This window comes from Naegleria lovaniensis (genome assembly GCF_003324165.1).
Source record: "Naegleria lovaniensis strain ATCC 30569 chromosome Unknown tig038, whole genome shotgun sequence".
NCBI lineage: Eukaryota > Heterolobosea > Eutetramitea > Acrasida > Naegleriidae > Naegleria > Naegleria lovaniensis.
This window is the reverse complement of record NW_025407860.1, coordinates 75,582-97,463: the sequence shown is the minus strand read 5'-3', so window position 1 is coordinate 97,463 and position 21,882 is coordinate 75,582. Positions and strand designations below refer to the sequence as shown.

Genomic DNA, 21,882 nt, shown 5'->3' with positions numbered 1-21,882 from the left:
CTGGTAGCAGGATGTAAAAGCATTTGTTACTTGGTATTACGTTTCTGTAAAACATAGTTGAACAGTTTCTTATTCTGTATAAAACTACTACCATACAGTCAGTCACAGTATCTTTCACATAATGAAGGTCAAAAAAAGGATTAGTATTATTTAGTGGTGTCAAAACAAATGACGTCATTAAGGTAGCCATGGTTTGTTCATTAATATCAAGGCTTTCCTCTTCTCCATATTATAATTTTGCTATTTTCAAATATTCACACACACTGTCCTGTGACTCAAATGTAACAAGTTGTACGCCAAATATATATATAAAGCTATCATGTTGAATTATAGTTCTCAACATCTTCTCATACAGCTTTGATGTATTAATAGTTTTACCAACAGTATTAAATGACGGCGTGTCCAAATTTGAAATGACTGGTATAAATTGAATACACCTTGTCATAACAATAATGTTTCCAATATACTGTAGAGCAATACATAAATCACCAATCTCACATAAATTCAAAATAGGGGAAACCTTAATTCTGTACGTATAAGGTGGAATGTTTTGTCTTTCCACGTACTCAAAATTTTCTTCGAACTCCATTCTCATTTCAATGAATGATATTGAAAAGTTCGCAATTAGAGCTCCATATACTCTAATATTCTTTGCATTTTCAATAGATAGGTATTCATCTATTTGCAAAGCCTCCAACCAAGCCTTTATCACTGATCTTAGGAACAATATTATTTTACGGTAATCCTTGTGATTAGCGACTTGGTTATCATGAAAGTGTTCTTTTTACATCTCACCCACGAAAAATGTAAGTCCTTTAGTTGGTACAAGATTTGATAACTTCTTGATAACACAAAAAAATTCGGGGTAGAGAGTTGTTTTGTCTATTAGCTCCTCAGAAAGCCATTGTCTTCTTGTTTTAAGAGATTTTTCTAAATATTGTTGACCTTTTAATTCAGCCCTATCATGAGCAGGTCAATGTATTAAACAATTGATTATTCAAATTACTTACGTTCCAATTTCAAAAACGCCTGCTTTCTCCTGCATGATGGGATAAAAGAACAACAAACTCATGAATTGTTGAATCGTAGATTCCCATGGGTTCGAAAGAATGTACGCGTTAGCATTTTTGAACATTAGGAAAGGAGAATAAATGTAGCCATTTGTCAAATTAGTTATAAATCTTGCCTGCACTTCATTTTCGGAGAGAGATGGTGGCTCAGTTTGTAGTTGATTCATAATCGCTTTTGTTTCCGCTTCATCTGATTCCACAGAAAATTCGTCCTTATGGTTCAAAAGTTAAACTAACTTCAATTTAAATAAAACATACTTCAAGCACAACAATAACGTGTTTCATGAACTCCCTTGTTGTCTCTGGAACTATTAAAAACGTCTTTGCTTGGTATACTGTGAGCTGTTTTTGGTAATTGGTGTTGAGTTGTTCTGAATATTGTTGAAGTTTTGTTGAACACCAAAGGTCCTCATATTCATCTCCATCATCATCACTCTCAACATCAAGCTTTTTCTTCTTCTTGTGGAGCCTCAAATGACAAGTTTTTTTAGCCAAAATAGATGTGCCATCTGATGGTGCGGCTTTCTGATCCAATAGTTCTCCTCTGAGGTTTTCTCTGTTCGGAGGGGTTTTAAAACGATACATTTTTTAAATATTAAAATTTTGGCCAAGTCATTAAGGCTCTTGATGTTTTGCTCACAAGTAAAGTCTTGATCAACGGCAAACTTTCTCAACAAGACCAACGCTGCTCCACCTTCAAGTTTCTTCATACCATGCAAAGAAGCAACTTGTTGTGCACAGTCCATTTCTTGTAATTGTTGAACGAAAGAAGAACCACCATGGATGGTTGTTGATACGAGCTAGTACTATCACGAGGTAATGGTAGTTGTCTACGGCATCTTTTGTGTCGTCATGAATCATCTATTTCTTGAGAATATCTGTCGCTCGTTGAGAATTGCTTTTCGCTTCATTTTTTGACAGGTTGAGATGAGGTTTTTTTCTCAGATCCACACTCAAACGAAGTCTCACAAGCAAATAAACGCTTATTCTCAGACCTCAGACCGCTTGGTTTTCCACAGCAGCCAGTACTGTGGCTTACAGAATGAATTCCTATAGTCATGTCAAACGTTCCTTGAAGTCGTTGACGACAACAGACAGTTGATGGCCACGAAATAGAGCGCCCTGAATCTTTTGTATTGTGAATTCAAGATTCTCTCCACCGAAAAATTTGTGCCAAAGGTTAAAATGAGCAATCTCTTAGCATACTCTGTTGAAAGTGGTGTTGTTGAAGCAGCAAGTTCATCACCAACAGCTACCAACGATCAGTCTGAAAAAGATGATTTCTCTCCGACAACCGAAATCAATGGTCCTTTTATTGATGATATTATTTTTGAAATTCTTCAATTCCTTGATTCCACGTTTATCATTCAAACTTGTATGAAAATTTCAAAACAATGGAGACAAGTATCATTTCTTTATCATTCGCAAAAAACCACTCTCTCATTATCATTCGCAAAAAACAGCTTGAAACATGTTCGTGAATCAATCATACTTTTAGCTAATTGTGAATGCTTGAAGAACTTGACTTCTCTGGATCTGTACCGAAATACAATTTGCAGTGAAGGTGCCAAATTTATTGCCGAAAGTGAGTGCTTGAAGAATTTGACTTGTTTGAATCTGGAACGCAATTATATTGGCAACGAAGGTGTCAAATTTATTGCCGAAAGTGAGTACATGAAGAATTTGACTTCTTTGAATCTGAAATACAATTCACTTCGTAGCAGTGAAGGAGTCAAATATATTGCCGAAAGTGAGTACATGAAGAATTTGACTTATTTGAATCTGGAACGCAATCGAATTGGCGTTGAAAGTGCCATATGTATTGGTAAAACAAAATGCTTGAAGAATTTGACTTCTTTGAATCTGTATTACAATCGAATTATGCCTGGGGGTGTCGAATATATTGCTAAAAATGAGTGTTTTAAGAATTTGACTCATTTGGATCTGAGCTACAATGCAATTGGCAATCGTTGTGTCAAATATATTGCTGAAAGTGAGTGCTTGAAGAATTTGACCTATTTAGGTCTGCGTTGTACTAGTATTGGCAGTGAAGGTGTCGAATATATTTCTAAAAGTGAGCGCTTGAAGAATTTAACTTCTTTGGATCTGAGCTACAATGCAATTGGCAATCATTGTGTCAAATATATTGCTGAAAGTGAGTACATGAAGAATTTGACTTATTTAGATCTGCGTTGTACTAGTATTGGCAGTGAAGGTGTGATAAATACATTTTAATTAAGATGACCCATTTAGACAGATTCTGCTAAGATCAATTGATGTTCCTTGTGAAGCTCTTGTCGGGTCTATTTTTTGTAATTGTAGAAAGGAAGAACCCATGGATGGTTGAAGATATTAACAAGTGGTCGAACGAAGCACGTGTTGAAATAAAATACAAAATCAGCAATTCTATCAAGCCAAAATGTCACATTGTCAATATCGAATTCCAAAGACAGCCATGGTAAATATTCTTGGAAAGTAAAAGGGATACTTGTGGTTCTTATATCCAAAGATACTGATGGGAAGATTTTCTAAACATTTTTTCGTTCACTGTGTACCCTCCAAATACAAATGCAATCAAAAGCATCACTGATCGTCAAACATTAATTCTCTCACAGCCATAAAAAAATGACATCACGAATCGGTAGGTTATCAACCCTCGTTGCCAAATCGAATCAATCTCTCATTGGATGCACATTCAACCACTTAACATCATCACTGATCCGGACATGAAACATCTTCATCGATTGCTTTTATTGAAATTTTTGACTGTTGACAATATTTTAACATAATGACACCAATACAACAATAATAATAATTATCCAATTTCATCATTTCACACACGTACAACAACAACAACAATCTACATTAGGACAATATCAACTCTATCAAACTCTAGGAAAAGGAAACTTTTCAAAAGTCAAATATGGAGTCGATGTCAATGATGGCACTGCTTGGGCTGTCAAAATTGTCGATCGTAAAATGATTCAAAAAGAAAATTTAGAGTCTCAATTAAGACGTGAAATTGCAATTATGAAATTACTTTCACATCGACATGTGGTTAAACTTCGAGAAGTTTTACAATCTCCAACAAATATTTATATTATTTTAGAATTAGTGACAGGAGGAGAATTGTTTGATCGAATTGTCAAGGCAAAACGATTCGATGAAAAGACCAGTAGAAAATATTTTCATCAATTGATTTCTGGAATTAGTTATTGTCACTCTCAAGATGTGTCACATCGGGATTTAAAACCAGGTATGTGAACATTTTTTCAATGTGACATTTTCCTACACTGGTTATGGAACGCAAACCATTCACACATTCACACTCGTTCACGCTTTGAATAATCGAAAATCATTTAGAAAATTTACTCCTCGATGATAAAGATGTTTTAAAGATTAGTGATTTTGGTCTGAGTGCTCTTTGTGTGGGTGCTGGTGATACCAAGAAAATGCTCATGACTACTTGTGGAACTCCAAACTATGTTGCTCGTAAGTATAGTGTATACGATGATCATGTTCTCTCTCATTGACATGTCATCGCTCATTCCACAATAACTTTTTCTCATGAACAACCTCTCATTCTCTCGTGGTTTCCATTCTTCATGGCATTATTGTACAAATAATTTTTCATTGTTCTTGAAACCATCCATTACAATATATCCATTCCCAAACAACACTCAGCTGAGGTCCTTCTTGAAAAAGGTTACGATGGTAAAAAAGCTGATATTTGGTCGTGTGGTGTCATTCTCTACGTCATGCTCACTGGACACTTTCCATTCAGCGCCGATTCCATTCAAGAATTATTTAAAAAAATTAAAAATGGAGAACACAATCCCTTTCCGCAATACGTGTCGAGTGAGGCCAAAGATCTCATTAAGAAAATGTTGATTGTGAATCCAAATTATAGAATTAGTATTGAGGGAGTGATGAAACATTCATGGTTTATGGAAGATGGTGGTTCCGAATATACCAAACAAAATCTTGAATCATCCATTTCATCGAGAGAGGATAAAATTATTATAACACAAGAGGAAATTGATCGTTCTGTAACGGATTGTTCAGAAACACAGGTTCATTCTGCAAGTCAGCATGTGTCTGCTTTGGATTCTCCATCTTCAAATAAGAAAGCTCCATTGAATGCTTTTGATTTGGCGAGTATTATGATGTCAGGTTTTGTGAACCCTTTAGTGAACCATGTACCAAATGCTTCTCACAAGACAGTGAATATTAGACGTGAGACTCGATTCATTGCTCGTGGAGATAAAAAGACAGTGTTGGAGGAAATTCGTTCAGTACTGTCTGAGAAATTGCAAGTGAAAGTCTCAACGACACATTTAAGTGATTTGGAAAGTGGAAAACATTCACAACAAAATGCCAGCGATCAGAATTTATCAGACATGAAATGTTTTGCTACAGTGAAACAAGTAGGAGTTACTTTTAGTGTGAAAGTCGATCAGACAAGCGTTGGATTTTGTCTTGTAGAAATTAGAAGAGGAAAAGGAAGCATTATTGATTTCAATTACTTGTATCGACAAATTTTGTCTCTGATGGGTGAAGTTGTCATTTCAGGTGGAGTTCAAACATCATCCTCTGACCGATTATCTCAATAATAATAACAAGAGTTTTCAAACAAAAATGTTTATCATAGTTATGAAATTTGTAAAAAGTGAAAGCGTTGAAGAAGAGCCTTGTGCGAATTGAACTGTATTGACATGTCATCACTCTTAGTAACAACATGGACCTTTTTTAGAGGTGTCTTCTTTTCCTTCTTCTTTCTTGTACGATTTGTCAAAACTGTTGGAACTGCTGTCACTGGTCCCAACAACGTTGAGCTCAGTTTTTTTGTGATCTCCTAATTGATTTTGGCCTTGCGACTGTAAGCTCATATTTTTGGTAATTTTCATAATGTGAGAAACTAAAAAGTGGAAAGAGGAGTCAATATTGATGTTTTTACGAGCTGTGAAAATAGGTTAGTATATTGATTGAAAATATACTTTCATGTGACACCTACCTGATGTTTCAAACCAAGCGATAAATCCGTTTTCCTTTGCAAACTTATTCATCTTGGTCTTATCAATAGTAATTTCAGGTAAGTCACACTTATTTGCTAATAAAATCATGGGTATAGGAGTCACACCATCGGGAAGGACTACTTTCGAGTTGATGTCGTCTCTCCATTTTTTCACGTTATCCAGAGTAGAAGGTCTTGAAATGTCAAAGCAAACTACAGCAGCAATAGCATATTTGTAGTAAACTCGTGTCATGGCTGTTGTGTTATTAATCGCATTATTTTTTCGAAATCATTTCCATATTATTGCATTATTTGGAATTACAATGTCACGTGACATGACACTATTCAAACATACCTCCAAAGCGTTCATGTCCAGCAATATCCTTTTTAATGGTTTAATTGTGTTAAATTAATTTCATCAAACAGTGCCTCTGCAAATGTTTCAACCTACCCATAATTGCAGTGACACTGAAGTATTCTCATTCCAATCGATGTGCTTTAAGCAAAAGTCAACACCAATAGTTATACGATAATTACTAGTAAATTCTCCTGTACAGTATCTTCGAATAAGACTAAATATTTTAAAATCAATAATATCAGCTCAATATTAATAGTATCTCACTAAATGTTCTTACCTTGTTTTTCCCACTATTTTTCCCATCAGTACATGCAAGACATGGATTTAAATTACATATTTTAAGAATAACTTGTAAAAATTCACAACAAACCTACCTGCATAATCGCCCACCACTAAGACTTTGTACAAATGATTATTTGTCTTGTTACTTGGCTGATCACTCCCGCTGCTACTTGATGCTTGTGCCGATGATACTATCGAACTGTCCAACTGATTGCTGTGTCCGTCATCAACATGATTAGAATAATTTAAAATATCGTCGTCGTCCATATTCTTTGCCTCTAATATTGAAAGAGTTTTACAAAATTTGAATAGATATACGAGCTATACGATTATGATTCAAAAAAGCTCCAATTATTGATCCTTCTCTAATGTTCATTGAAATTTAACCAAATAATTTCAGCACATGGCTTCTTCATCATCACAATGCTCTACGTACACACAAAATTCAGTCTGACTATAAATACAACTATAATTGATGATATCCGTAGTATTCCGAGAGTCGGTTTCGATTATAACAATCAAGAAGACCTTGTTGGAACAAAATCACGATACTACCACGTACGAATTTTTTTATAAAGACGAAAGATTTTTTCATTATTCGAGGTTCAACTTTGAGAGAATGGAAAGAGTGTTACCTCTGAGTGGATCTTTGAAAGCAGAGAGAATGCTACTACACGATCCAAAAGTTATGAATCCATTGTCCTACCCAATACTCTTGTGAAAGGTCTTCTTTAAACGTTACGCACAAAACGAATCCATAAAAAATGTTCAAATCCTCAACCAAAGTAGTTCTCAATCAACACAAGACTGGAGCCTTGTTGCTCAATCGTTCTTTGAATCAGACATCATCAAGCCGTTTCTATGCTACTGATAAGAGTAAGTTTCGCATGGATAGGAATAGGGCCTATCAATGAGTTCTGGTTGGAATCTATCATCATGTTTTTCAACAATTATTGGGTGATGATGGCAAACGATAAATTATGCCGAAACAGAGCAAGTTGTTGTTATCGGTGGTGGACCAGGTGGATATGTTGCTGCCATTAAAGCAGCTCAACTCGGTCTTAAGACTGTTTGTGTTGAAAAGAGAGGAACATTGGGTGGTACCTGCTTGAATGTTGGTTGCAGTAAGTACAGGAAGATCCATTCAACTTTTGCATTATTAATTATTATTCATGTTTGGGATTAACATGTACATTTAAAATCATCATCACATTATGAACGCATTCAATGAATTGTGTTATGTATATTTATATGATGGATCAATGACCTGAATTCAATCAAAATAATTGTCGTCAATATTCGAATTTTAAAATTATTTGTCTTCAACGAATACCTTTCTCTCAATAGTTCCTTCAAAGGCCTTGCTCCACGCTTCACACATGTATCATGAAGCTCACGGATCAGGCTTTGCCAAGTGGGGTATCTCATTGAAGGACGTCAACATTGATGTTGCTACAATGCAAAAACAAAAGCAAAAGGCTGTTTCCGGATTGACAGGAGGTATTGAACACCTTTTCAAAAAGTATAAAGTTGAATATGTGAAGGGTGAAGGTACCATCGTCGGAAAGAACGAAGTTGCTGTTAAGGGATTGGACGGAAAGAACGAGACTATCACAACTGAGAATATTATTATTGCTACTGGTTCTGAACCTACTCCTCTTCCATTCCTTCCATTTGATGAGAAGGTCATCTTGTCATCCACTGGTGCTCTCTCACTCGATCACATTCCAAAGAGAATGGTTGTCATCGGAGCTGGTGTCATTGGTTTGGAAATGGGATCTGTTTATGCTCGTTTGGGATCTGAAGTCACAGTTGTTGAATATGCTGATCGTGTTTCTCCATTCTTGGATAAGGAAGTGAGCGCTACATTGAAGAAGATTTTAGAGAAACAAGGAATGAAATTCAAATTGGGAGTTGCTGTCAAGACAGGAAAGGTTGTTGATGGAAATAAGGTTGTTCTTGAGCTCGCTAACAATGCCTCTGGCGCAGTTGAATCATTCGAAGCTGATGTTGCTTTGATTAGTATTGGCAGACGTCCTCACACTCAAAACTTGGGATTGAACAATGTTGGTATTCCACTCGATGAACGTGGACGTGTTGTCATTGATGAACACTTCCGTACAAAGGTTCCAAATATTTATGGTATTGGTGACGTTGTCAGAGGACCAATGCTTGCTCACAAAGCTGAAGACGAAGGTATTGCAGTTGCCGAGTCATTGGCTGGACGTCATGGTCACGTCAATTATGATGCCATTCCAAACGTTATTTATACCCACCCTGAAATTGCTTCTGTTGGTAAGACTGAAGAAGAGTTGACTAAGGAGGGCATCAAATATAAGGTCGGAAAATTCCCATACATGGGTAACTCTCGTGCTCGTACAATTGATGATGGTACTGAAGGATTTGTTAAGATTTTGACTGATGCTCAAACTGATAAGGTTTTGGGTGTTCACATCATTGGTATTTATGCCGGAGAATTGATTTCCGAGGCAGTTTTGGCTATGGAATATGGAGCTAGCGCAGAAGACATTGCCCGTACATGCCATGCTCACCCAACATTGTCTGAAGCTGTTAAGGAAGCTGCTTTAATGGCCTACGATGGAAAACCAATTCATTTCTAAGTTAGTTAAAATGTGATACAATACCTCAATTAAGTTATAAAATTTGAAGATCAATGGCTTATTTCAAACACTGCAGTGCACTTGATGGAAGCAACTTATGTTTGACATCTTATCGGACTGGTTTTTATTCTTTGGAAGCTTGTTTTGAGAGTGAATGCTGTCCAGGTCTGAAATTTTTTGCCGTGTGCGCCAAAAACTGAGAACTAGGTGCATTCCTGCGCTTCTTTGTTGCAGGGCTGTCCACTATTGCTTGGTTACTAGTATATGCAATGGAATTAGGGGAAGACATTGAACTATTGTTACCGTCATTGCTATTCATTTGGTTTTGAGTTGAACACGTGTTGAACGTTGTTTTCTGAGCAATATCCAATGAGAAATGAGAGTTTTTCAATAGCTGCTCGATCCCAGAAACAATATGGCCATACTTTTTAGCAATACGACCGTATTTCGAAAGAAACTGTAGACCTTTGTAATCTTTCAATAAATTGTTGGCAATTTGCTCTTGTGTAGTCACACTCAAAATTTCTGGATCAAAATACATCTCCAAGTGAATTTGTGCAGCAACGGCAAATGCAAAAACAAATGATGCTGTCATGCCGAAGAAAATAGGATTTTCAGTCAAGGCACTGATCACATCTGCTTCCTTAAGAAGTGCTTGTTTAAAAGGAAACCTGGTGCTAGGATTGTGGCATTTGGAAATTACCACTCTCAATGACTCAATGTTGAGATAGGTAACATTAAGTGTATCCTTAAATAGGCCAATCGCAATATATTCTGGAGCATGACGCAGATCTCTGTGATGAGACTTCATGAGTAAATGAACTTTGGCCAATACTTCTGTTTGCCGAATATACGTGTGCTCGTTTAAATCTTCGTCTACGATTGCAACAATATCACTAGGCATTTCCTTTCCTGTGGAAATTTTAAAGGCAACCGAAAGTAAGTGGCTGTACTTGATATGTGGTTCCCACGACACACGATGATCAAAGAAAAATAATCTTGTCACTCCTCGCTTCTTATCCAAATTATTGACATTAAAAACATTGCTGTTAAAGCATTGTTGACCATGCAGTAATTTTCTATTTCGCTTCTCGAAATAATTATCTACAATTGAGGCGTAATTTTTAGCAATCAAATCTTCACCTTCACCAGCAAGAAAATATGCCAAGTAGTTGTACGTGGACATGACACAAAAACTTTCAACATCATCAAAAATTAGCCCCAAATACTTTTTCGATTCGTTAAACGATTCCCATGCTTTTTCTCTTCTTCCTGAGCTGTAGTTGGGTTAGTAATTGATAAGAATAGAAAATCATTAGAACTTACTATTGATCACAGATGGCTTGTATTGAATAAAACAATGCCAGAGAGTATTCATCTTGTTGCAGTTCTGAATCTCTGAGTATGGTGTCACTATCATTAAAGAATAATTTTTCCATGTATTCATAATTAATTACAGCCATTCCCATTGCCATTTTTCTAAAATACATTGTTAAGGTTTGTCGTTTCACGCAACTTCTCGTCATGGACTCGAGTAATTGAATCTGAGGCATCTCTGTCGAGAGGGCTCTTTTAACTAGAGAAGATTTTGGTTCCTCTTCTCTTCGAGTAGTAGATCTATTTACATGAATAGTGGATACGTCTTCGTTATTTTCAATTTTTGTACATTCAGAGTTAGTGTTATTTTTTGTCCTCCTTATATATTGTTTGTTTTTTCCTCTCTTGTAAATACATTCTCTTGCATGAATTTCACATTCAGAGCATTTGGGCAAAGTTTTTGAACATTTCCGATGTAATTTGCGGCAGCTCAAACAAGATATGGTTGGCATAAATTCACTAGGAGAGTTAGAAATTTGTGACTTGTTTGCATTTTCTTTCGTCGAGCTGTCGCTCAATTTTGAAAATGTAGTTGTGATGATGGAGCCTGTTTCATCATGTAGCTGATGTCTTTGTTTTTCAGGCTGATTTGTGCGTAAACTGTTTTGATTAGTGACAGCCCTCTGGCGGTCTTTGCAAAAAATTAATTCATCATCAACTGAATTATTGTTGTTGCTGTTGACTGACTCCTCTGTGGTGCATATTGGTGGTTGTTGATCTGTGGGAATTCTCATCTCTAGTGGTTGATTTAATTTTCCATTTAATTCACAAGCATGACCATCGTTTGGTGCTAATCGTTCTTGCTGTTCCGAATGTTGTTGTTCGTTGCATTGCAACAAAAATAATACCGATGAAGCGTCTAATTGCAACATGGGTTGATAATCCTGTGACGTCGGCGGTGTAGTAGAAGAGCAAGTTGAAAAAGGTTGTTGCTTGGACATTTTTTGGCCTGCGCACATTAGTTGCTTTTGTTGTTTTGGAGACATGTTGATTCTCTTGTAATGCTCGTCTATTATGAATTGAACCAATGAAATCACCTTTAGATATCTTTCCATATTGAACCATAACATTGTTCTATTTGCAAAAAAGAACACGGCAAAATGAATCAACTTGAAAATTCCCTAGCTTTTGGCCTTAGCCATCACTTTTCAAAGAGCTATTCCACAACAGCCATCAAAAAATGTCGCAACTAATCGCCCACAATCCACAGCCAAGATTACCACCACATGGTGTTGGGCGCAACCTGCAATGGATTCTAATGCTTGTACTTGTTGCATGCAAGTTGCTTCTTGTTCATGGTGCTGACACCAACAAGCTTGTCATTTCATCTTGCAGCAACGGTCAAGCATGGACAGCCACCAAAGGTTCTACAAAATCCAACCCATCTGTTGACAGCAACGACTTGCCAGCTCCAGGAATAACCGGCTCTTTAGTTTGGAGTTTTTCACAATTTGATGCTCTCACATTTGTGAAACCTTCTTCTGATTCTTGGGATTTGTCCACAAGAAGAAATTTGAAATTATGGATCAAAGCTCCTTCCGACTCGAATGTGCCTACTACCTCCAAGTTTTTGTTCATGTATTTAGGAAATCAAAAGAATGGCGAAAATATTTTCTACTACACTAAGATTTCTCTGGATTTCAGTGGATGGAAAGAATTCTTGCTTTCCAAAGGTTCTTTCTTTTACAAGAATTCCTTGCTTCCTTGGAACACTGTTGATACCATTGTTCTGCGATTTAGTGGTCTTGGCCAGACAGCAAGCGATGCGTTGACCATAAAAGTGGGAGAAATATCCATGTCTGACGTATCAGGCCCTGTGCTGACAGATACAGAATTCTTTAATACCTTAGACTATGATTCATTCTCAGGTTTAGCGCAGGTCAAAAGCAGCATTCAAAGCGGTGATCTAGGTTCAGCCAAGTCTAATTTGTGTTCATATTTTAAAAGCAGAACGAATGTAACATGGTCCATCAATCCATTTTCAATTTCGTTGGACAACCTGTCACCCTCTCCTTATTCGTCTTGGGATTCCTTGTTAAAAGATGCTGAGTACATGCTTCAGGGATATGTCAATCCTATTGGCATTGCCTATCAATATCCAGACTTATCAAAATTGGACTGGAATTTTAATCCGACAGCACTTGCTGGATCCAAGAACTCTTATGACCCTACATGGACTTGGAATTTGGCTCGATTTGAAATGATGGAATCTCTCGGAAAAGCTTATTGGTATTCAATTGCAAAGCCTTATTCCACTTCAACACTGACTCCATCCTCTTTGTTGAATTTGTTCTCGACCTATATCAATACATGGATCCAAACTCAACCACGCCCATCCATTGCAAGTCAAGGAGATTTCAGTAATTGGAGAACCATTGAGGCAGGAATTCGATTACTCAATAGTTGGCCTAAGGGTTATCATTATTTCCTGTCGACCATGTCGTGCTCTGATTTGATACTCATGTTGAAGAGTTTTCATGAACAAGCCTCGTATTTGAATTTATTTCCAACCGAAGGTAATTGGTAAGTTTTCGGTCAATTACTAAATTTCCATAACACTTTCTTTGAATCCTGGCTCATTCCATCTCTATTGAATATTATGAACCTTTTCAAAATCAACTTTATCCCACATTCAGGCTCACTATGGAAATGAATGGGCTCTATACTACTGGGTCCCTCTTTCCCGAATTTAAGGATTCCTCTCGATGGAGAACCTTTTCGAGTCAGCAACTCGCTGCGGATCAAGGCATTCAATTTTTAAAAGATGGCGCTCACTACGAATTGAGCACACAATACCATCAAATCGCTATTGAGAACATGATGGGTCTCTATGAAACGGCTCAACGTGTTGGAAGGCTCCACGAATTACCCTCCGATTATACATTCCTATTGGGAAGGGCTTTGGAATTTAATGTAAAGGTAATGACTCCTTCTGGCATGATGCCAGGACCTTTGAACGATGGTGCCATGATCAATGCGATGGATATGAGTGAAAAGTATCGGAATGTGTTTCCCAATTCATCCTTAATTGCATGGAGTGCTGAAAGGAAAACAGCCGTAAACAACAAGTATTCGGAACCTGCTTTTAGGAGTGTGTTTTTACCAAACGCCGGTTTTGCAGTGATGAGAAGCGGATGGAGTGCTTCTGATCATTACGCATTGATGGATGTAGGTCCATTGGGACACGCTCATGAACATCAAGACAAGTTGAATATTATTTTGGAACCCTATGGACGTTCAAGACTCTTATTTGATAATGGTGGGGTAAGTCATATACTATAATTCCAAATTTCAAAACATTTACATCTCCATCCTTCGTATTCCCAATAATGTAATAATTTGATTCTCTTCTTTAAGGGAAATTATGATACCAGCAAATACAGAGAATTTGCTCTCTCCTCTCATTCCCATAACGTTCTGTTAGTCGATCAATTGAGTCAAACTCGAGTGCGAGATTCAACCAACGGCGATCCATTAGGTTTCGGAGCTTCCAACACTCGTGCAGCCTTCTTTGAAAGCACTCCTCAATTGGATTACTGCAGAGGAACCTATATGGACTCGTATGGAAGAGTGAGCAGTAGTGGTACCGTAACCAAAGTATTGAACCGACCCGTTCATCATCAGAGAGAATTGATATTCGTGAATCCATTTGCACCCTCTTCAGCCATTTCTTTTTATATGGTTGTTGATACGATTGGTTCTTTGGATGGTCGTGGACACGAATATGAATTGAGATGGAATTTAAGGACGAAGAATATTAAGGAAAATCGAAATATGAAAGCTATATCGACCTCGGATGAAGGAGAGAATATGCACAATTTAAATGTTGTGGCATTGTCAAAGGCCAGTGATGTGACCTATGCACAGGGTCAACAGAACAATCCAATGATTGGATGGGATGTTCAGAGGGGACAAATTTACACTCCCATCACTACCATACAGCACAGACAATATGGCTATGCTGCCACGTTTGTGACCTTGCTAATTCCCATGAAGAGTGGTGATTCTAGTTTGGGGTCGAATTCTTTACAACAAGTTCAAGAAAAGGTCATGGTTGGAGATTATGAACAAGAGTGGAGAGAGTATCGAGTTGTTTTTTCACAGGGAATTGAGATGCAAATTCATTTGGATCGAGTGTTTTTGAATACTACAAGCGTGAGTCCTCAACATACGAGAAGTTTGAGAATTGTACAAAAAGTGAAAGGGTTGTTGCATTTGATCAGAGGTATGAAAGTAATTACACATTCTCAAATAATTCCTGCTCGATTGGTAATGACTGGATTTATTGGATCAACTTGGTTATTCTATGTAGTATTTCATTGTTGCTCAACAACTCCTTGTAATCTAATAGTCGTACGTATGAAACCAATAACTTCCCAGTTTACCTATAAAAATTTACAGTTGTCGTTTATTGACTCATATGTACATGAACACTTTATTCAGTGTGTACAACATTCTTCAATGCCTTCTTATCCTTAATATGAGTGTACAAGACTCGATTAATCTTTACGAAACCATCAGAGTCATTAACATCGGCCTGTTCCTCCTGATCAACACCATCATTGAATGAAAGAGCTCCATCGTCTTCATGTCTATTGGAGTAATCGTTTTGTAGCACACAAATACCACCACAGTAGCCACCACCACCTCCTCCTGTTTTGTTTGTAAAAAACGAAAAGATTAGTTCATGTGACACAATTAATTACAACATAATCAGCTCAAACAAACACATACCTTCATACAATGATCCACCACCTCCACCAAATCCTCCGTTGGCACCACAACTATTGCTATAAGTACCACCTTCACCTCCATTGAGGAAACTCTTGCCTCCAACACATTGATCACCTATTTCGATTCATGATTACAAATGATCATTAAGCAGTTCATGAACGATTATGCATACTTACCGGTCAATCCGTCCTTATAGAAACCACCACCTCCACCTCCTCGATCACCTTTAGCACTTGTGTCTTTTCTTGAAGAATAGAGCTCTGGATGACATCCACGACCACCAGGACCTGCGACCTTCCATGAATACCAGTTGGCTCCAGCTATTGACCATTTCAAAATATTAAATTCAAAAATTCAAACATATAAAACTCAACTTACATCCACCTGCAGCAACAATGATAGGTTCACCATCTACAACAACAAAAGTTCCTCCTCCACCACCACCTGTGTTGATCAAGCATAGTATTAAGCAGTTCATGAACGATTATGCTTGACACTCTGAAAAAAAACTTACCAGCACCACATGAGCTACCATTTTGACAATCATCACCGACTTGACCTACCAAAATGGTCAGCACAGTTCCTCTTCTGAAATGGAAGATACCGCTCACTCTTGCACCATATCCCTCTCTCTGTGATCCAGAATAAGTGTTTTTTCCTCCTCTCGCACCAGCTGCAATTATTTTATAATAGCCGGTGATTGGAATTGCCCATTCTTGCTTTCCTCCGACTAGTTTCACCTTATCTTTCAAGAATTTGCAGTGGTCATAGTGAGTACCAATTGTGGTTGGGCCAGTTCTTCCTTTTGTACCCAAAGTCGTAAATGTGATATCGAATCCTTTGGGAATGTAGCTCTCTAAAACGCATTCTCTTTCTTGGTATCTGTAATCCTTGACAAGGTGACTTGCTTCTGGATTCAATTTAAACTTCATTGCATCATAAATGATTGGGAATAATTCTTGTCTCTTATGTACCAACAATGGATGCGAGTCAATAGTTGAGAGAATATCATCGTCAACAAGAGGGAATCTTATCTCATTGAGCAATTCATCTAAATACTGCATTCTGGTTTCCTTTGAATGTTCAATCCACTTGATAATGGCTTTTAAAAGTGATCCTTCGCTACAAATTAATTGTTTTCCTCTCACCAACAATCTAATATCATCAATTGACAATAACACAAATTGCTTTGCTTCACTAAAGTCGTCGAATTCTGCAGCAATCTTGGTCAACAGAGTATTTTTGAGGCCACTAATTTCAGTGAACTTATTGACATATTTTTCACACTTGTCCAACAAGAGAAAACAATGCTCTGCATCAATATCAGTCTCCTTCATTGTGGTTAGCGTTAACTCTTCCAAATCTTTGACACCATATCGATTTGCAAAAGCGTACAGATCAACAAAGTTATCGATCGAATGGTTGGCAGTGTCTCCACGATGAACAACGCTCAAGAAGAGATCCCTACGCGAAAACATGACGTTCAATTTTGAAATACAAATAATCCTAATACTTACATGGCAATTTCATTGGTTTCTACCTTCACTTCAGAACCCGGAGTGAAATCAGATCCATATAATTGATCCTTTAATACTGAGCTCCAATTAGCAATCTATCCGATCAAATTTACAATATGAATATCCAATGAAAGCCACACACGAGATCATCAAGTATTTCATGTTGAATTCAATCACAAGATCAACACAACGGAACCACCTACCAAAGCTCGAACAACGGGATATTTCTTTCCAGAATCAACCACCAGAACAGCATCAGCAAGATCTTTGTTTCCGAGAAGTTGGCTCAACTTGATCATGGTTTTATCCGTACATTCCATCCAAACCTCTTCCTCATGATCATCAGCTGCGCTGCCAAAAGAAGAGATGAATGAACTCTTTTTACTTTGATCTTTGGAACCACTGGTTTTTGGTTTCTTATTCCTCCCCAAAGAAAATAATGAGGAGAGCATGTTGTAAAGGAATCGGAGATGAGGTGTAAAGCAAATTTTTAATTATTATTTTCAGAAAGTGTTCTTGCACAGGTGAACTTGCAAGTTCGCGGTTCATGTTTTACAGTTTTTGCATTGTATCGAATGAGGAAGACCTCAATTTCAACACAAACATCAATCATGACAGTGAGGAATCTTTTCATTTTGAAGGCGTGGAATGAATTGAGTTCACTAGCCAGAGATCAAGTCCGTGAAGCAACCCACATTTCCTTTCATGTGAAATTTGAGTAAAACGTTTCTTCTTATACTAAACCTATAAAAGTGTCATGCTTTGGCAATGACGAAAAAATAAGGTAAAAATATATTTGGGAGCTCGTATACACATCCCATGGCAGGATGTAGTAATTTTTCATAAGCCACACAACGACGTCTGGAATCTTTTCTGTCCATCACTGTTTTGGAATGTTAACAGGTTTGAAACTCTGGCTTTTTTAATAGGTGGACGTTTCTGCGCGTTGTTGAATTTGGCCAAGTGGGTGATCTCATTGTACTAGTAGATAGACTACTAATTGCTCACTCTCTCGCGAGTTGGTGCTACTATAATCTACTTTCAAAAAAAAAAGTACAAACTCGTCCTTCCACATCCACAAATACATGATCAACGAAAATGGAACATAAATTATCAACGAGGAAATTAGTATTCTTTTCGTCCAAGATAGACATAATTGTTTTGATTGTTCGAGCACTCCTCCAACTACTTGCATGGTGGCTAATGTTTCCAACAACATGTGAGAGTGCATTCTCTCATGACTTTTTTCTAAGGAGCAGCTCAAACCAATTTGGTGAAGCTGTAGAAAGCGTTCACAACTGCCCATACATTGATGTTGACGCTGAAACTAGTGATGATCAGATTCATAATGATGAACAAGTTCGTTTCATCATTGAAGAGGATAGTTTGTTTTGGAGATCAATCTCGTGCACCCGTGGAAGAATGGGACGAAGACAAAGTTTGCTTGAAGAGTGTGACTTCAAGGCAGCCATTGCAGAGTTAATGGACGCTGATAGAGCCACTACTTGAAACATATTCAATTTGGAACCTATAATGTGGAAGGAAAAAGGAAGGACCTTCACACAAGCTCTCAAGTTTACGAAAATAAAAAGAGCTTTTTCGGTGTTAATTCTCCATCCATATGGATCATGAATCTGTTTAGCTCGTCGACTCAGACGTCTTGACACCTGTGTTATCCAGATACATTTGTTATGTATCATACATAGTTAAAGCGTCTTCATTCACAACAGTTCATTTAGGCGGTCATGTACATTTTAAGGTACGTGCAAAATTGATGCATTCTCCTGTGAATAAGTACATTTCGCACGTTCCAATGTTGTATCAAGCAGTTTTTGAAATGTGATTCGCAAAATCGAGAAATAATAAATTGCTTGTGATTGGAAATATTTCAAATAAGGAAATGCCAGAAAAATGTGACGGATAGGGACACATGGAATCTTTGTCCCAACAATTCAATGATAAAAGAACACTCCCATGATGCAAACACTTGAACATCGTAACGATCATTATAATAATTCAGAAAATCAGCATGACCCTGATGGTTTCACTACATCATCTTTGCACAAAGACATGGAACGAAGCCAAGACCCCACACCTCAACATTGGGCAATGATGAAATCTTCATCGCCAACATCGTCATCGTGTTGGAACGGATTCTATGAAGTCTTACTTCATTGTTTACAGTCCTTGAGAAGAATGATGTTTGTTCTTATTAGCCACAACGAGAATAACGCTACATTGATACCAATCGTGGACCCCCATTCTCCCAAGTCTCCTCCTACAAGTCCTAGGAATGAACAAATGATAATCGATCCTTTCCCACCCACTGTTGTTGATGACACAGCAGTTTCCAAAATATCAAGTTCTGATTCGTATATTGATGACAAAAACTTGAAAGCTAGAGAGAATAATTCTGTTCCACCAATTTTGAATTCGCCCTCTCAAACTGTAGTTTTTCACACCGATTCCGTGGATAGTGAAGGAGGGTTGCAAACACATCCATCCATTGACGACAATAATTCATCTCTGTCTTCAAATGCATCACTTGCTTCGGCATCTTGCGCAAGTTCTTCCTTTTCCTCGTGTGAAGATTTACATACCTTTCTTGAATATGGACGAAGGCAGAGTTTGTTTGAGCCTGGTGAGTATGTTTCGGTGATGACAGAAATATTAGATTCGGAGCAATGTAAAAGAAAGAAACAAGCGCAGCTACATTTTGATGGGTTACAACTTCAATGAAATCATCACAGTCATTACTAGCTGGCATGTGACATGGAGGACTTCAAGAAATACTTCTTCGTTGAGATAACAGCAATCGCTGCTAACGAGGTTATGCAAATGGCAATAAAATCAAATTTCTTCTACTTTTCCAAAAATCTCATCCCAATCTAACTTTTCGTTCATGTCCAAAATAATACTGTGAAGTGCAATGTGAAACATGTGACATGTTGGATTTTCCAACCTTAATGAAATCATACGCGCAACATCAATTGGAATTTCAACCTTGTACTTGGCACTGCATGAAAAATATTCGTCGAACAGCAATCTTGCTTGCCTTTCCATTTCTTTAAGCCCTTTTCTAGATGTGCTTCTAGGTGACAACATGTAAAATCGCTCTTTGAATTCACAAATACTTAAACAACAGCTAACTTGATTGTAAAGAGAGGTACCCTTCTTAGCCCACTTCAAAATGGCATCACGGGTTGAAGTATCATTCAACATGTCAAGTAAGATAATGTGAGAAGCTGGAAATATAATGGTCATTTCTCTTTCAAGAAGTTCTATATGTTCTCGTTCTACCTCTTGTTGCATAAATAATTTTTCATTTTCTTGTTCCAAAATTTCAAGCTCCTTTGAGAGTAACAACACTTTGGTCCTCAATTGTTTAGCCTCTTTTTCGAATGATGTTTCCAAATGATGCTTAAATTTTTCAACATGTCTACAGACTTTGTGTTTGTTTTCAAAGAGTTGCTGCAGAACAGGAACGTTTTGAGTGTTGCTCGTCTCATTAGAATTTAGAAATTGCTCAATAACACTGTCGTCACTGCTGTATTCGGAGCTATCGGTATCGTCCTCTGGAGTGTTTGTCTGCCCATGCCCGTCAACGGTGCGACTCACCTTATTCGATTCGCTTGACAAGAGCATTTCATTGAACTCCTTTTCATCTTGCTGAACTTCAGATCCGCTCCATACGTTTGTATTAATCTTTCGAAATACAGCCATGAAAGCCATCTCACAAAAATCCTCTTCATTATTGTGATCAATTTCTCCAAGCGAAATCTCAACAGCAAACATTCTTCCCGATTTGGTTTTACCAATGACGTTTCTTGGTTTTCCAATCATTCTCTTAACTCTGTGTTTTACGTATTCTGACATGTACTCATCATGGTGATTCGCAAACACGGGAGGCATCAATACCTTAACACTCTCACCGATTAATTCGGTATGTCTCCATTCAAACAAAACCTCTGCTGCATTGTTTACTCCCAATATAATTCCTTTTTCGTTTGCAATTACTGTTGGATCTATCATGACCTCTACAAGTTTGGATATTTTCAAACCTTTTTTGAAGAGGTCAAAGTTAATACTTTTAGGAATGTGTTCCAATAAATTGAGAATTGTAGGAGTAGATGACACCAGAGAACTAGAGAGTGAAGAGGATGATGTCAAAGTTGACGTTGAATAGTCTGGCATTTGATAATGACTTTTTGTCAATTCATATTTTGCATGCTCATAAACAATTTCAAAACCTCGCATCCACATCACGTATTGTTCATCAATGGGCGCCACAACTAACAGTGTCTCTCTTTCTCCCAGAGAATTTTCCACGAGTAATAATAAACTATTCTCCTTTCCACACATATTCACTGCTGGTTGTGGTAAAGATGGTGTCACTTGTGGTACACCTGACGTCGTATCCTCCTTTTTCTGGTCTCCTTTACAGTTCAGTTGCGAAGAATACACCATGAGATATCTTTGCATTGGGGTATGAAAATTAGAGGATTTAAACTTGATCAATACGCCATCCTTGGATAACGTAAAGAAAAATCTGATGTATAGGTAAATCAAATCCAGATTCAGTTTAAAAGCATAATTCTGAAAATTTCAATCTACCTACTTTTTCCATCTTCCAAACAATCCTTCTTGTCTCGTGATTAATTCTCCACTGGCAATCATGATTTGATTTTCATCTTCGTGATGATGGTAATGATGGTGATGATGGTTTCTGAGATGCATGTTGTAGCAATGAGAACAATGCCATGGAGCCTTTTCGCTCAATTTTTCAGTGATTTTATAAAAAAACACTCGGCAACACTACCAATCAAGAGCAAAAAGCCTCGTTGTATTGCTTGGCATGTGTTCTAAATTTCTCCTTTTTCAGACGTGAAAGGTGAAGAGGGTATATGTT

General features: G+C 37.4%; 10 protein-coding genes across 10 annotated transcripts; 5 read left to right on the top strand and 5 right to left on the bottom strand.

The window, feature by feature from the left end:
* Positions 1 to 229: 229 nt before the first annotated feature.
* C9374_009268 (uncharacterized protein) lies at positions 230 to 1,655 on the bottom strand (the record flags this gene model as incomplete). Its single annotated transcript, XM_044699436.1, has 4 exons — positions 230 to 711; positions 796 to 959; positions 1,011 to 1,282; positions 1,329 to 1,655. 4 exons carry the CDS (start codon positions 1,653 to 1,655, stop codon positions 230 to 232), a joined length of 1,245 nt encoding a protein of 414 aa, XP_044544619.1.
* Positions 1,656 to 2,255: 600 nt separating this feature from the next.
* Positions 2,256 to 3,305, top strand: C9374_009267 (uncharacterized protein; the record flags this gene model as incomplete). Its single annotated transcript, XM_044699435.1, has 1 exon — positions 2,256 to 3,305. The coding sequence occupies one exon, from the start codon at positions 2,256 to 2,258 to the stop codon at positions 3,303 to 3,305; it is 1,050 nt and encodes a 349-aa protein (XP_044544618.1).
* A 390-nt stretch (positions 3,306 to 3,695) lies between these two features.
* C9374_009266 (uncharacterized protein) lies at positions 3,696 to 5,683 on the top strand (the record flags this gene model as incomplete). The annotated part of the gene is made up of 4 exons (XM_044699434.1): positions 3,696 to 3,711; positions 3,940 to 4,326; positions 4,434 to 4,562; positions 4,755 to 5,683. 4 exons carry the CDS (start codon positions 3,696 to 3,698, stop codon positions 5,681 to 5,683), a joined length of 1,461 nt encoding a protein of 486 aa, XP_044544617.1.
* Positions 5,684 to 5,797: 114 nt separating this feature from the next.
* Positions 5,798 to 7,319, bottom strand: C9374_009265 (uncharacterized protein; the record flags this gene model as incomplete). Its single annotated transcript, XM_044699433.1, has 9 exons — positions 5,798 to 6,030; positions 6,085 to 6,339; positions 6,440 to 6,467; positions 6,536 to 6,656; positions 6,720 to 6,732; positions 6,817 to 7,002; positions 7,043 to 7,089; positions 7,161 to 7,174; positions 7,287 to 7,319. 9 exons carry the CDS (start codon positions 7,317 to 7,319, stop codon positions 5,798 to 5,800), a joined length of 930 nt encoding a protein of 309 aa, XP_044544616.1.
* A 169-nt stretch (positions 7,320 to 7,488) lies between these two features.
* Positions 7,489 to 9,345, top strand: C9374_009264 (uncharacterized protein; the record flags this gene model as incomplete). Its single annotated transcript, XM_044699432.1, has 3 exons — positions 7,489 to 7,600; positions 7,717 to 7,848; positions 8,072 to 9,345. 3 exons carry the CDS (start codon positions 7,489 to 7,491, stop codon positions 9,343 to 9,345), a joined length of 1,518 nt encoding a protein of 505 aa, XP_044544615.1.
* Positions 9,346 to 9,469: 124 nt separating this feature from the next.
* C9374_009263 (uncharacterized protein) lies at positions 9,470 to 11,663 on the bottom strand (the record flags this gene model as incomplete). Its single annotated transcript, XM_044699431.1, has 2 exons — positions 9,470 to 10,622; positions 10,672 to 11,663. 2 exons carry the CDS (start codon positions 11,661 to 11,663, stop codon positions 9,470 to 9,472), a joined length of 2,145 nt encoding a protein of 714 aa, XP_044544614.1.
* Positions 11,664 to 11,902: 239 nt separating this feature from the next.
* C9374_009262 (uncharacterized protein) lies at positions 11,903 to 15,113 on the top strand (the record flags this gene model as incomplete). Its single annotated transcript, XM_044699430.1, has 4 exons — positions 11,903 to 13,245; positions 13,359 to 13,986; positions 14,080 to 14,947; positions 15,103 to 15,113. 4 exons carry the CDS (start codon positions 11,903 to 11,905, stop codon positions 15,111 to 15,113), a joined length of 2,850 nt encoding a protein of 949 aa, XP_044544613.1.
* Positions 15,114 to 15,157: 44 nt separating this feature from the next.
* C9374_009261 (uncharacterized protein) lies at positions 15,158 to 17,425 on the bottom strand (the record flags this gene model as incomplete). Its single annotated transcript, XM_044699429.1, has 7 exons — positions 15,158 to 15,375; positions 15,457 to 15,570; positions 15,633 to 15,776; positions 15,835 to 15,900; positions 15,971 to 16,920; positions 16,974 to 17,068; positions 17,177 to 17,425. The coding sequence occupies 7 exons, from the start codon at positions 17,423 to 17,425 to the stop codon at positions 15,158 to 15,160; spliced, it is 1,836 nt and encodes a 611-aa protein (XP_044544612.1).
* A 1,522-nt stretch (positions 17,426 to 18,947) lies between these two features.
* Positions 18,948 to 19,712, top strand: C9374_009260 (uncharacterized protein; the record flags this gene model as incomplete). The annotated part of the gene is made up of 1 exon (XM_044699428.1): positions 18,948 to 19,712. The coding sequence occupies one exon, from the start codon at positions 18,948 to 18,950 to the stop codon at positions 19,710 to 19,712; it is 765 nt and encodes a 254-aa protein (XP_044544611.1).
* Positions 19,713 to 19,823: 111 nt separating this feature from the next.
* On the bottom strand, positions 19,824 to 21,710 carry C9374_009259 (uncharacterized protein; the record flags this gene model as incomplete). The annotated part of the gene is made up of 2 exons (XM_044699426.1): positions 19,824 to 21,522; positions 21,592 to 21,710. 2 exons carry the CDS (start codon positions 21,708 to 21,710, stop codon positions 19,824 to 19,826), a joined length of 1,818 nt encoding a protein of 605 aa, XP_044544610.1.
* Between the last annotated feature and the right edge of the window lie 172 nt (positions 21,711 to 21,882).